Consider the following 14,914-nt stretch of genomic DNA (forward strand, 5'->3'; position numbering starts at 1 on the left):
CACAAAGAACAATAGTTTAAAAAAATGTAAGGAAAATAAATGTAATACACAGCATACTGTATGATGAAAACAACACCAAATTAAAAGTATTTTTTACAATACTGCAGTCTCAAATTTGGTATTTCTGGACATTTCTCTGCTTAGATAAAAGGGCTAGATCTTAAATCCTTGTTCAGCATACCTATGGACATATTAAGAGGAGTATTGTGGGATGGCAAGGTGGGTACTGAACCTGTGATTAAACTGGAGATGATGAGCGGCAGGATCAGCATCTTGAGCATCCTCATGAGGATGTCCCCGGGGAAGGCAATAACCATGACGACGTCTGGATGGATAGGGGAGGCGTAGCGCAACAGGCACCCACACACTGCCCCCAGGATCACCCCTGGAAGCACAGAGGCTGTGGTTAGCACACAAAGCCATCACAGCCAAGGCTGTTACCCTGCCCCATATGAGCAGTGCTGGGTATACACATGGGTCATGCCACCTTTCTCTATAGGAACACTGTTGACGGTGTCACTATTATTCCCCAAAGACTTTGCTTTTGTGACCAGGACAGTGATATTTTGAAATATCACTATTTCCAATGGGAAAACAGGCAAATGTGTGTTTTTTCGTTCACATAAAGTCAGAAAAAAACAACAAATGAATCCAAATTAACATATATTTATACTAAAGTAATACAAAGATGACTACAAAAGATTTAGAAGTGAGTAGTTTTTCGAGATTTACAATTATACTGTATTTACAGTAAATCAAAGCTTTTGTACATACAAATCTTTTGTAGTCATCTTTGTATTACTTTAGTATAAATACAAGTTAATTTGGATTCATATGTTGTTTTTTCTGACTTTATGTGAATGAAAAGACACACATTTGCCTGTTTTCCCATTGGAAATAGTCCTGGTCACAAAAGCAAAGTTTGTGGAGAATAATAGCCATTTTCTATACTTTTGAGGCATAAGCAATTAGGAAATAACATTACTACCCAGGAACAAAAAATAAAAATAATAATTGTTACACAGTGTCATCCTTGTTGGTATTGAGAGCCCTTCCTTCAGTTTGATAGTGGTTATGGTTATTTGCTTCAACACAGACCTTTATGCAATATTATAAAAATGAAATCTCCATTATGAACATAGATAAACCAGCCTGCTCACAGCCCCCAGGGGAGCAATCTCATTGGCTGGCCTTCTCTCCATCCCCACTTTCTGGAACACTTTCATCAATTCTGATGATTTTTCCCTGGGGGCTGAATAATTACAGAAAAAAAAAAAATATTGTGGGGGGAGGTTGAGCGAATCTCACTCCTTCAGAAGGTTCCTGGTCATTTTATTTCATACACTTTTTGTGTGCTTTGGTCCACCTTAGTATGAGGGCCACAGTAACTATGAAATAAAAACCCTAGTCATAACATTGGACTTGATTTCTAGTTATAGGTTGGCTATGAAAATAACAACAACAGATTATGAATAATTGTAATTTCTTCACTAAATCATATTTTGAAGAATCATTTATTCCAGTTATTTTACTGCCATTTTTCTCCCCAATTTAGAATGTCCAATTATATTCCCTCACCGCAACAATTCCCACAACCCTGAAACTCTTTTCCACAGTTGGACAACAGTAAACTTTTCATGGAGGGCAAACTTAGGTCCCTGTATACACATTATTTTTTTATTTTGTAAACAAATAATAAAACCTGCTCATTTGTTTAATTCAAAATCATGCTTGCTGGACTGTTTATTCACTTTGCTTCCACACCACTACAAGGCAGCTTGTCACAGGGCCCATAATTATGTTTTATTGCATAGTTCAGTATTTTGGTATGTGTGTAGTTGGTATGTGTGTAGATTCCAGCCGCAATACACACAGGGGCCCAGATGGTCACTTGACATTGTTTAGTTACATAAGATGCATACCTGTCAACATATTGAGCTTGGTCATTTTTGTAAAATCTCTCTAAATCTGCCTCAGTCCTGGATCCAAGCATCCCCGTTTTATTACACCTTCTCCTTTGGCTCTTTACTAACAGCCAACAAGGGATCACCTGTCTGTCTGGCTCATATAGCAACTGTAGCCATTTACAGAGATATTTCAAAGCAAACTGGACTTATTATTCCTGCTATAATTACAATTTTAAGAATTCCATTACATGAGAGTAGATGTTAAAACTTCATGCTGATCTGAACTTGGCTCTCGCCATAATAAGCACCAACTAAGACGTAGCTTTACAGTAAACTAATGTGATCCATCTGCATCTCCATCCATTTGCATTTCTTTCCATCTGTTGATGTAGATATCCTTCTGCCTGGTGTTGATGGCTGAAGTGTAAGGCTGGCTCCAGGGATCAGCTTACTTTGCCTTCCCAGTGCATCAGCACACACAATGGCTACGATGCTGGCTCCAGGAATCAACCATAGTGCGGTCTCTCCAGAGCATCAGCATAACAACCGTCTGGATTGAGCTAAGTAGGGTACATCTCTGGGGTCTTCAAGTGGGCACCTTCTGTCCCCGGTGTTTTGTCGACTAGCCCACAACACCTAAACAGGGCTCAATAGTGATTCTGGCGTCCCAGCATCACCTCCCTCCGTCCCCCACTCAGCTCAGCCCAATTTATTTACCTGTACATCAGCGTTGCTTTCTTTCTATTGTGCTTGAGATCCCCATCCAGAATCTTTCCGTCTCAACCACAGCCAGTTGCTGTTCCTTTCTGCTGCTTCAGATAAGTTCTTCACTGTGCGATGCAACTCTTGGCCACTGAACCCGACATTTCTGAGAAACTGGGTTGTAGAGTGTGCCACAAATCCTCAACAACCCACCTCCACTAGGTAAACTGGATCAAATTTGTTGTTGTCTGCCATCTTAAATTGGTATTCTCATTAATGCAGTTACCGATTTGATATGAAAATGTTATATTGATATCATGTATGTATTTCGAAATAGATATTATCAGTCTTCAAACACACCGAAAAATATAATCACACAATTACAATACAAATATACATTAAACACGAACACAGACATTAACAGATATTTACATATGAGAAGCACTAATGCACTTTAACTTACCGGTGTTTTGCTTTGTAATATCCATGGAGAAAAACAAGGTCTTGTTATTTTTCAGGATTCCATTATCATCCACCTCAAAACCACAGTAGTTCCATACTTCACTGCACACAGTTGTTCATTTTCTAGCCACTCTGGAAGTAATTGAATCTGAAGCTGCACTGTGTATAATATGCCTAATTCTGCACTATTTTGAGATGTGTTTTGAGGTTTTTATACAGTTTTGATATCTAAAAAGTACATTTCACTTATAATACCGAAAGTTCACAGCGATGAATAAATGACAAACACACAGACAAAAGTAAATGAAACATTGACACAAAACAATGCGGTGAAAAATTTTGCACGACACCGTCAACACTGCAGACGGTTAATTGTACTAAAACTTCATGTAGCATGCAAATAGTGTTTGCTACCTAAAAGCAAATCAATAGAATAAAATGGTTAAATGGTGCTTTAGTGTGTGGTGTTTGCCTACAAGACTGGCAATGATTGGTATACATAGAGTGCATTGTTTCGTAATAAAAAACTTGACTATAGTGCATTTGTATTTTTACAGTACTAGCAATAAAACGTATGTCTCTGCAAGCTTTCCATAGGATCATATTATTTTAAATCCCACGCTATTTTGCGATATGGTAATTATTATCGATATTGGTGCCCATTATGGTGACTGAAGTTTCAATGCTTGTAATGACTGTACTGGGACTCATAAAATGTCAAATAATGTCTTTAAATAGCATTGCCACTATCACTTACATGCATAAAGCAATTGCATGTGATATACTTTGCCACATCCAAACACCAATGACAGTGCTAATATAGTACTGTGGGTTACTATAAAACTTCCCTCTCTTTTGTCAAGAATACTGTTACCTGAATGGCTGCAGAGCAGACAAAGCCCAAGTTATTATTGCCCAAGGCTGTCAGATTGAATCCACTCCTGATACTTTTTTTTTCTTTTTTCTTTAATAAAATTCTGAATTCAAAATGATAACACTGACAAGCTGGTAGTAATAGTCTTTCTTTAAAATTACTTAGTAGTTTAGCTGTGACTCATAACTCTTGTATCAGTATCAAATGATGGTTAACCAGCTACAGTGACTGTTACTTTCAGCACACAATGTTACTTATGAGCAAACAACCAGACAATAACACTAACATTACATATACTAGAAGGATATCATATACTGTGTAATGTCTTTGTGACAGACAGACATACTTACCGAAGACGGTTAGTGAGAGCAGCAGGTTCTTGAATAATTTCTGGAAGATTCCCCCACAGCAGGGCTGGGCAGAGGGCTCCTGTGGTGGCAGGTGGCTCTCGTGCATTCGAACCTCTACTTGTTTAGGCATGGTGTTGGCACTGGAGGAGACAGAGAGGCATTGTTAATGAAAAGCTGAATCCCTCAAATCTGCCAGAGACTGCAAATTACTTTTCAGCCGAAGAAAACAGTGTGTTTATGACCAGGAGCGACAGCTAATATCCTCTCCTATACAAGAAAACACTGTGTTTCTGATCAGGAATGACAGTCAATATCCTCTCCTATACAAGAAAACTGTGTTCATGACCAGGAGCGACAGCCAATATCCTCTCCTATACAAGAAAACTGTGTTCATGACCAGGAGCGACAGCCGATATCCTCGCCTATCCAAGAAAACTGTGTTCATGACCAGGAGCGACAGCCGATATCCTCGCCTATCCAAGAAAACTGTGTTCATGACCAGGAGCGACAGCCGATATCCTCGCCTATACAAGAAAACTGTGTTCATGACCAGAAGCGACAGCCGATATCCTCGCCTATACAAGAAAACTGTGTTCATGACCAGGAGCGACAGACGATATCCTCGCCTATACAAGAAAACTGTGTTCATGACCAGGAGCGACAGCCGATATCCTCTCCTATATGGGTTCTCATATGGCTCCAACAAACGTATCTTCCTTACGTAAAGTGATCAAATTAATTTTGCTGTCCATATATCACTGTGTTATCTTAGAATGTTAAATATGAATTATAACCCATTGCAGCCTATTAGCAGCAACTATACTTATAACTTCACTGAGAGTTTCTCAACTTAATCACTTATATTTATAAGTGTTTGGTGGATACCTCTATTCTACAGTAATTAAGCGTGTATTTTCTCTTGTAGCAAAGAAATACTCTCTCAACTTGATTAGGGTAGTCATGAACACTTATACAAATAGAATAGATGTGTGGGAGAACCTTATTGACAAAACTAGTAAATTAGGCAGCACGGGTTTGAGAAATCATGAAGGAACCATCTCAGGGCTTATCATGTTGATAAATTTGCACATCTCTGTTATGAGGGATGGTGAAGGAGAGAGATCCAGTGTTTCTTAATAACCAGTTTGTTGCCATAGCCCCGGGCCTGGCTCATCCTAACTCATCCTGACTGACAGCTGCTGCCTGTGAAACACTCCCCCCTGCAATGTGCTGAAGTGTGTGCGTATTGGCAAAAATTAGTAATATTAATAAGCACATGAACAAAATACCTTATATAAGAATGGATGGTTTTACGTTCTATCAGATACAATTACACAGATAATATCAATGCCTACTGTAATTTCCAGCACTATCGTAAGTGCTAACAGGATTTCAATAAACTGTTTAAATGTAATTGGAAGCGAATTTCTTTTAAACAGACTCCCTGGGGAGAAAGGGACAGATGAGGTACAGCAAGAAGCAGAGACAAAATGTAGGACTACAGCACATATGTCCTGTAGAGTGTAAGCATCAAGCCGTGGGTGAGAATTCACCAAGGATTCCAAATTGGGCAAAAAACACAACTTACCTAGAACGTGGCTCCATCTCCCAGACTGTTGCTGACTGAACTGAATGTTACTGAAGTCTTGGTTTCTACTCTTGGGAGATGTGTTTCAAGACCCTTAGTAGGACTCACTGAATGAAACAATGGATTGTCTGACACTTCATCAAGCCACATCTTAAAAAGTATAAGGGCTTAGTTTAGCTTAAAAAAAGGATTAGGAAGATGGTAGACCCTTCCTCTTACCTCTTAAGGATTCTTTGACTGATCACATCACTGAACACAAGAGGCTGAACAGACTAGAAGAGCTCTAACAAGATTATTTAGTGTTCCTCCAGTCTGTCTAAATAGTCTGCTATAACATCTTGCCCTGTGATTATCATGGTTACAACATACTTAAAACATGTTGCTTTTAGGGATGGCTGGCATGAGCTATACCTTCTCTGTACAAGTTCTCTCTGGATGTTGGGTTTGCTTTGTAGATTAAAAATGCTACTCTTCACAATCGCTGCTATTATCTGTCCTCATCTAGTGGAAAGGCACTCGAGCCTCCTCATGTTCCTGCGAGTGTCACTATCATGTAATCGTTCGCGTGTCGAGATGTGAAGTGTTAGAAGTTTTATTCCATAAGAACTTAACTGTTGCTTATTATTTCCCATACAAAATGCGCACTTTGGTGGTCTGAGAGATTAATTTATTAATAATAAATTATATAAAACACTGGTAATGTTTCAGAAAAAAAACCCTGACTGTTAATTTAAGACATTTTATAAAATGAACAGCTCTTCATTTCTTTAAGAAAAAATAATTAGGCTGAATTCACTTTCCTGTCACTATGGTCACAGTAAGAAATAAACACAGAGGGAAAACCATACTGTTACTTATTCTGCCTCCTATAGGCCAGACAGGCAAGTGTTGTATTGCTGTAATACAGTAATTAATACTGGTGCTTTCAGCAACCAATATACTGACCCAATATCGGACATTTGTATAGAGGATTCATGGAGTACGATAGTTATTCCACAAATAAGAATAGTCAAAATGAGCTCCTAATGGGCTGTTTACAGCTACCCTTGTGAACTAACTAACTATACATGTACAATGCTTGGAAAAGAAAGTGAGCTTAAACTGATATTTAACAGCTCATATCAGGGAATTACTTCTAGATCAAGCTCAGAGATTCAATACTCGCCACGTAATTCTGTCGTTGGATTTAAATGAATACAAGAAAGACTCCAAAATGAGATCAGAAAAATATTCACAGATAAACATGCCCGTAAGTGAATATTATTTGAATGTGAAGGGAGGCCACAGCAAGGAGAATCCATCCCTGTAATTACTATGAATAATATGCAGGGAATAAACTTCACATGGACCAAAATGTAGAAGAGATTGAATTCTGAGTCACAGAGGTCATGGTGTCAGATGGATCCAGTGGTAAGATCTTGGGGTTTTCAGTAATGGGAAGAAAAAATAACCTCACTATTAACGATGGATAGGCTAGCTTCGCTAAAAACTCCATATTGGTTGTAGGAACTTCTTGAACATCAAAACAAGTGCAATAATTAATAATTAATAATTAGTAACATACATAATAATAATAATAATAATAATAATAATAATAATAATAATAATAATAATAATAATAATAATAATAATAATACAAAGCCTTTGGTAGATATTTGTTTTTCTCGTTTACCTTAGTGTTCTCCTGAGGACTACAGGACCACATGTTTAATGTAAGGGTGAAAATAACTTGAATGTTATTGTATAAATAGTTATTAAAATTGAAATACAAATGGTTATTTCCGAAGTATATGCTAACCAAACACACGTCTTCCTTTCTGTAATTGTGTGCATTTTATATTTAATTGTAAAATAAAATCAGAACTTAACTGACCACTAAAGCGAAAGCAACAATACCAACTCTGGCTTTCTTAATTTATAAGCAGATAATTAATCTGCCACAAGACTCAACAGTCTACGTGAGGACCCGTAACAGATTTTGGGGGTAAGAGTCTGAACAACAACATAGCAATGAGTGATCCCAGTGTCAAAAACGTGATTTGAAAAGGCTTGCATCGGCTGAATGCAGAGAGACTACATAAAATAGCGTTATCGGTAGAACAGGTACCACATAAAATCTTAAAAATAAATCATAGCATCGATACTGCTGTACAAAAGAGATGGCTCACCAGGCTACAGTCCGACGAGGGCTTTCCAGGGTATCTGCATCCACTTCTGACACCAATGTAGCGATCTTGGTCAACGCAGGTAGCCTCATGACACAGAGCGAGGAAATCCACACACAGACGGAGGGCAGTATTTTGATTCAGATTTTGATACTCATCCTCAGTAGTGTGCGTGCGAAAAAGAGACAGTAGACTCTGTCTGTACATTGACTACAGGGAACTTGAACTTGAACCTGAAAACCATATCTGACAGACAAACTGGGTGGTAATTCATTATTCTCTATTCTGGACCAGGGAAAAGCATACCATTGGGGTTTCATGGTAAAAGAGTCAAGACATCTAACAACATTCATCACACCCTGGGGATTGTATGAATGGGTCTGTATCTCATTTGGTCTTATGAATGCACCTGCTGCTTTCCAGTGCAGCTTGAAAGAAATTCTGGAAGCACTACGAGATGAATGTTGCATACCTTATCTACATGACATCTTGTGCTATGCTATTTGAAGACCATGTGTCAACAGTATGAAGAGTTGACACATGGTATTAAACTGAGACAGCTAAGTGTGAGCTTTTCAGACGGGAAGTCAGGTAAGCAGTGTGCCTTGTTTCAGAAGCTGGTATTCGAATGGATCCAAAAGATGTTGAAGCAGTTACCAGTTTGAGAGAAAAGCCCACCACAGTTGGAGAAGTTTGAAAACTACTTGGGGTTTTAAGTTACTACCGCTCCTCTATACAGGATTTTTTCGAGAATCGCAAAACTATTGTATGATCTCCTTAAATCCAGAGGGGAAGAGAAGCAGAGTAAACTCACCTCACCACCAAAGAAGAAACAGCAGCAAAAGAAGTTTAATCAGACGGGTAAGTTATCTTCAAGGACTCCTGTGACATGGACAGAAGATGAATTCAGAGATGAACTGATCTGTCCTCCAGTCCTTGCCAACCTAGACTTTAGCTTGTCATTTGTCTCACACACTGACCATCAGAAAAAAGGACTTTACCAGAAGCAGAAGGGGAAATTAAGAGTAATTGAATATGGCTCTAGGACATTGACAGCATCTGAATGAAATTATCACCTTCATTCTGGAAAATTAGAATTCCTGACTATAAAATGGGCTGTATGTGAAAAGTTTAAGAATTATTTGTTTTATGCCCCTAGCTTTACCATTTACACAGACAACAAGCCGTTGAACCATTGAAAAATAACTGACTGCAGATGATGAAGCCATCACTTTTATAATAAGCATGAAGATATCGTTTAGTATTTCATTTTCACAAAAATAGCCATAAAAAATGTGTGTCACAAGATCAGGGGCAATGATATGCAGTGATATCCATTATAGTATTCTGTTTGTACAGTAGGACTGCACACATAAATCTAATCTTTTTTTCAAACAATGTTATGATTAAAATGTCATTCATAGCATTAAACACATACGCCTGGTTTCACAGAGCTGGATTAGCCTGGTCATCCATGTGAATGAGATGATTAATCTCAGGGGGCTTTCCATTATCCATCATCAGCCAATTTTGCTTTGACAGCTACTGGGCAGGGCAAGTGTGCATATAAATAATGAAGAATCACATCCCAATAATTCTCCTTCATTTCTTCTATCTACTATATAATTTTATCTTGTGAAACTAGCCAATGCAATTTAGAGTAAAACTAAAAAGTAAAGCTAAAGAACTGAAAGTCAGTTTTAAAATTACACATTTGTGATATAGTTATGAATGTACAGTACTGCTGCAATTTATGTCTTATAATACATTGAAACAGACAAATGTATTGCAGTGCTTTACTAAAATAAAACAGAGGGACTCAAGCATGATAACTGAGTTAAAAAAATCAGAAAAACACCCAACAACTTCATTCAGAACCTGCCTATGAAAATAAGTAAGTTAGGGGCAGCTGCAAGACTGGAGAAGAGAGGGGGGAGGGTAAGAAATACAATGCAAAAGAGGAGGGCATTGGCTGTTTTTATACTCACCTGACCAACTGGGTAAGTGACTTTGTGGTTTTCCCTCTTCCAGTTTCCAAACTATGATTACTTAAAAGCCAAAAAAGACCAAATAACTAGTGTGGCCAGGCATCCCAGTTTAACCAGGACAGTTTTGGTTTTCCATGGCTGTCATATTGGAGTCAGAGAGATGTCCTCCCTGAAAGCAATTTGCTCCATTTTCTTTCTAAGTGAAAGAAGCTGTGATGTGAAACGGTCAGTGCTAATGTTATTTTGTAACCTGAATCTGGTGCAATTAGCACTTCAATCACGGACATGAATGGCATTACGCAACAGGAGAGAGCTAGGAAATGTGAACCCGTCAGCTCACAGGGTGTCATTAAGAAGCAGGATTACAGAGTTGTGCAGCTGGGATTATAGTGTTCCTGAGGTCAAGCATCCTGGGGGCATACAGGAATACAAGTTTCCTCTTCCAAGAGGTCCATCTGTGCTGCTCAGTGCTTGAGCTCAAGTGCTAATTTCAGCCTTTAGTAACTGGACAGATGTATTCCATGCACAACCTCAAACCCCTTCTAACCACTTAGGATGCAGTCCAGTAAAAGCAAGGGATTCAGAATTATCTACATTTATCACTGTCATTTCTTCACATTTTTTCAATATAGTCATTTTCATATATTACACATACAAGTTATAGGGGAAATCATCTAGTCAAGACATTTGTCATTGAAACAAACAGAAACAGGCCAATTATTGGTCAATTTAAACAAATACAATCATTTAATATAAAATCAGTTCAGCAAGACAATGTTTAGCGTACAGTGTACTTAAAGGTTAAGCCACTCCTCCCTCTTATCCTCCCTTGCCTAGTCTCCCTCTTTAACTCCTCTCTCTCCACTGGTATCTGTCCTGTCATCTTCAAATCAGCGACCATCACCCCTCTGTTAAAAAAAACTCTATCTCGACCCTGACTGCCCTGCTAATTACCACCCAATCTCTCTTCTCCCATATTTTTCTAAGCTCCTTGAGCATTTAGTCCACTCATGCCTATCACACTACATATCCGCTAATTCACTTTACCCCCGATTTCAATCTGGTTTCCGTCCCTCCCATTCCACTGAGACCATCCTTCTTGCTGTCCAGAATCATCTGGCCAACTCCTCCCATGCTGGCCTCTCCTCAATTCTCATTCTCCTTGATCTTTCGTCTGCCTTTGACACAGCTGATCACCCCATCCTTCTCTCCACTCTTTCTAACCTCGGCATCTCTGGCACACCCCTTGATTGGTTACAGTCCTCTACCTATCTGCACGCAGCTCTGCTGTTGCTTTCAACAGCCTCACTCCCCCCCACCACCCCCACCCCTCTAATTGTCGGTGTCAGATTGCTTGGTTGTTATCCAATTTTGGATGGTGCGCCGATACCTCCTCATCAATTTATTAAAAACTGAAATCCTTTTCTTTTCTTCCTTCTCCTCATCCCCACCCTTTCCCACCATCTCATTCCATCCCTTGTCCCTCATTCCATCCCCCTCTGCTTGTAACCTCAGCATCATCTTCGACTCTACCGTCTCCCTTTCTGATCATATCTCGGCCATAACACGCACCTGCCATTTCCATCTATCCAACATTCACAAAATACGCCCCTCCATTTCCATTTCTGCTACTAAATGACTGGTCCACTCTTTCTTCACCCATCTTGACTATTGTAACTCTCTCCTCCTTGGCCTTCCCTCTTACGCTTTTACACCATTAGAACAAATTCAAAACGCCTCTGCCTTTATCATATTTAACCTCTCACACTCTTTTCATAATTCCGCTCTCCTCCTCCAGCTTCACTGGCTATTATCGCTGCCTGTTCAAATTTTTTACCCTTGTGTATAAATCTCTCCATGGTCTTGCCCCACTTTATCTGGCTGCACTGATTACATACTATAGTCCCTCACGTCCCTTACGCTCCCAATCATTATTGTTCCTCTCTGTACCACCCGCACCCTGTGCCCAATCCCATTTCCCTTCTTTTTCCCTTCTTGCTCCCCTACACTGGAATAGACTCCCACTAATGATAAATCACCCACACTGCGTAGTTTCCACTCCTCCCTCAAAACGCATCTCTTCTCCCTAGCCCATCCTACTGATACTTCTGGCCCCTGACCTCCTGTTATGACCCTGCTTCCCTGACCTAGCCTGACCCTCTGCTTTCATTTAAGCAACTAATATGTCTCCCCATTAAAAATACATTATTTTTCATCCATTTTCCTTAATTGTACCATTTTGTTTAAACTTGTAAAGCGTCTTGGCTAAAGACTCTATAAAAATTTAAATAAATGTTAGCTTGCGTAGTTCAGGAAGCGTGCAGTAGGGGGCTTCCAATTTTCTGTCAATTAGTACCTATTTTCTATTTAAGCCCTGATCACTTGCACCTTTGCTATTTTTTTATTTATTTTTTTTCCCTCTTTTTTCTACAAAGATCATCTTCAAATATATACTTATTCGCAAGCTTACCTGCTTTCAAGTGGAAAAACCTTCTGCCCACGCAGTTTATTCTGACTCGGACGACTTCCTACCTCCGACTCCTCCACCGGTCCATCTCTGTTCGACCTCCCGTCCCTCATCTTCCCGGCTTCTGACTGCACCAACCTCGCCAGCCCACCTTGCTTCCACCCAGCCTTCAGCCAGGCAACCGTGCCACTCCAAGCGTTGTTCCGCCAGCCAGCCCCAGCCGCAGCTTCTCTTCCAGAAGGCTATCCCTATCCCCGTCGGCGGAGACCATATGTCCCTGTTTCTTACTTATTGCAAAGCCTTATCAGCCGAGCCTATTTTTCCACCCCGTCTGCAATCTTCGGCAACCAGGCCCAACCCTTCCACTATTCTCGCAGCTCCTGTCCTGACTGCGCATGTGCAAGTCCCTCCTCAAGCAATCTAGCTCCCCCTGCCTGCGCAGCCAGCTCAGCCAGTGCAGCCAGCGCAGCCACATCTTCTGCAACAGCAGTTATGCACTTTGCCCGTCCCCTCCACCAGCCATTCCTCCCATGACATGTTTAATCAGCTGCAAACTTTGCTCCAGCCTCTCATAGACTCTCAGCGCTTGTCTTGACAAATTGGAGAACCCTTCTGCTACTCCTGCCTCCAGTTCCAGTACTTCCGCCCCCTTTTCCGGTATGTCCTCCTTAGCCCCCCCTCATTGCTCTCCCAGAGTTCAACCTTGCCTCAGCTACTGCATCAAGCTCCTCTTCTCCTCGTACTATTGCCAACCATTCTGTTTACCCAAAAATTCAGAAGCAAATAATTGAAGGTAAGGACGTTAATCTTGTCTCTATTCTCATCGCCACCTCTGAGTTCTTAGATCACAGAGTAGTCGACTGCGGAGACATTTCATTCACCCTGAAGTCCCGAGACCCACGACTTCAAAAAAGCCTTTCCGCGGGAGAATTCGTCCTCGCCTTCTCCATTTATCGTGACATTCTCTGTTCCGTTTATCCACACAGATTGCAGGAGCTAAATGGGTATCTCTTTTTTGTAATCGAATTATCCGTGCGCTATGGGGGCTCTCTGTTCTATCAATACCACTGCGCATTCTCAGCCAAAGCTGCTGCCATCCTTTCAGCTGTCAACCGTATCACGGACTGGTCCTGTTCTGACCCAGATCTATTCACCCGTATCTTCAGCAGCATTCGCGCCAATGCCTGCAGCACGTGCACCTCCACAGCGCACTCCACCTATTTATGCCCTAAGACAGCAGCTAGATCTCTTCAACCCAGTCCTCGTCCCTCGTCCTCTCTTCTCAGTTCATGATAATTTACCCCCGTATCCACCCACGCTTCAGCGCCACCCACCAGATCTCAAGCTCAAGACATAAATGGCCGCCCCATCAAGTTTTCAGGCGACAGACAAATATGTAATAATTTCAATTTTTCTGTTTGCTCACTCCGTTTCTGCAAGAACCTCCAAGTCTGCAGCTTCTGCAATGACGCCCACTCCCGGTCCATATGTCCTCTTATAGCTAAATGACAATCAAAGCTGTTTCAGGTTTTCACTCCTATCAATGTTCCGGCTCTTGCTCATATACTTCAATCTCATCCTGACAAGCCCTTTGTCTCCTGTCTAATCAATGGCCTTTCAAACGGCTTCTCCACTAGCATCTATCAAATCCCTTCTGAGTCTGACATCTGTCAGAACCTCCGCTCTGCCATTTCAGAGCCACAAGTCGTCAGTTCCCTTATCCAAGCCGAAGTCGACAAAGGCTTCACGGTCGGTCCCTTTGCAGCACCTCCCTTCACTACCTACCGCATTAATCCCATAGGCATTGCTACCCGCAAGTATTCTGGTATCCAAGTTCCGTCATCTGGTCCTAACTGATTCCCCAGCCCCTCTCCAATCCCCTCAGTTTCATCATCTGTTACTAGACTGAACCCTACCCTCAGCAACCTTCTACAATCCCAACACTACATGTCTGCAGCCCTCACCCCTTCTTCAAGAGCTTCTTATTCTACAGCCTGGTCAGCATTCCTAACCTTCTGCGCTCATAATCACGTCTACCCTATTCCTTTTAATCAAGACTGGATCTTGGCCTTCATCGTCCATGCTAATAAATCTCTACATCTCTCCCCAGCTTCCATTAAATCTTACATTTCAGGAATACAATATCACTACCGCATCATGTCCGTGCCTTCTCCCTCCATCCTCTCTATACCAGCAGTTCGTCTGACCCTCCGTGGAATCCTCAAAAGCTTCCCCCCTGCCGTACCTTCATGCCTGCCTATATCAACAGACATTCTCCATTCACTCATCTCTACTCTTCGGAAAGGCTGCTTCTCCTCCTATGAGGATCTACTCTACCATCTGCCTCACAGCTTTCTTCGGCTTTCTCAGAAGCTTCAAATTCACAGTTCCCTCAGCTTCTTGCTTCCCCT

The 14,914-nt window shown here is 40.9% G+C and overlaps 1 protein-coding gene across 3 annotated transcripts in view; it reads right to left on the minus strand.

The window, feature by feature from the left end:
* The window catches only part of LOC121330366 (excitatory amino acid transporter 2-like), a 78,983-nt gene that overhangs the window by 15,627 nt on the left and 48,442 nt on the right, over positions 1–14,914 (minus strand). For 2 of the 3 annotated variants that reach the window (XM_041276837.1, XM_041276838.1), the window contains 2 exons: positions 4,296–4,435; positions 233–385 (listed from right to left, as the gene is read on the minus strand). In XM_041276837.1, the coding sequence (XP_041132771.1) occupies positions 233–385; positions 4,296–4,425 (283 nt within the window). In that variant the 5' untranslated portion in view covers positions 4,426–4,435. Of the gene's footprint in view, positions 1–232; positions 386–4,295; positions 4,436–8,862; positions 8,931–14,914 lie in introns of all 3 variants that reach the window. The other variant, XM_041276839.1, reaches the window with a different exon arrangement.

Source organism: Polyodon spathula, chromosome 17 (assembly GCF_017654505.1).
Source record: "Polyodon spathula isolate WHYD16114869_AA chromosome 17, ASM1765450v1, whole genome shotgun sequence".
Taxonomy (NCBI): domain Eukaryota; kingdom Metazoa; phylum Chordata; class Actinopteri; order Acipenseriformes; family Polyodontidae; genus Polyodon; species Polyodon spathula.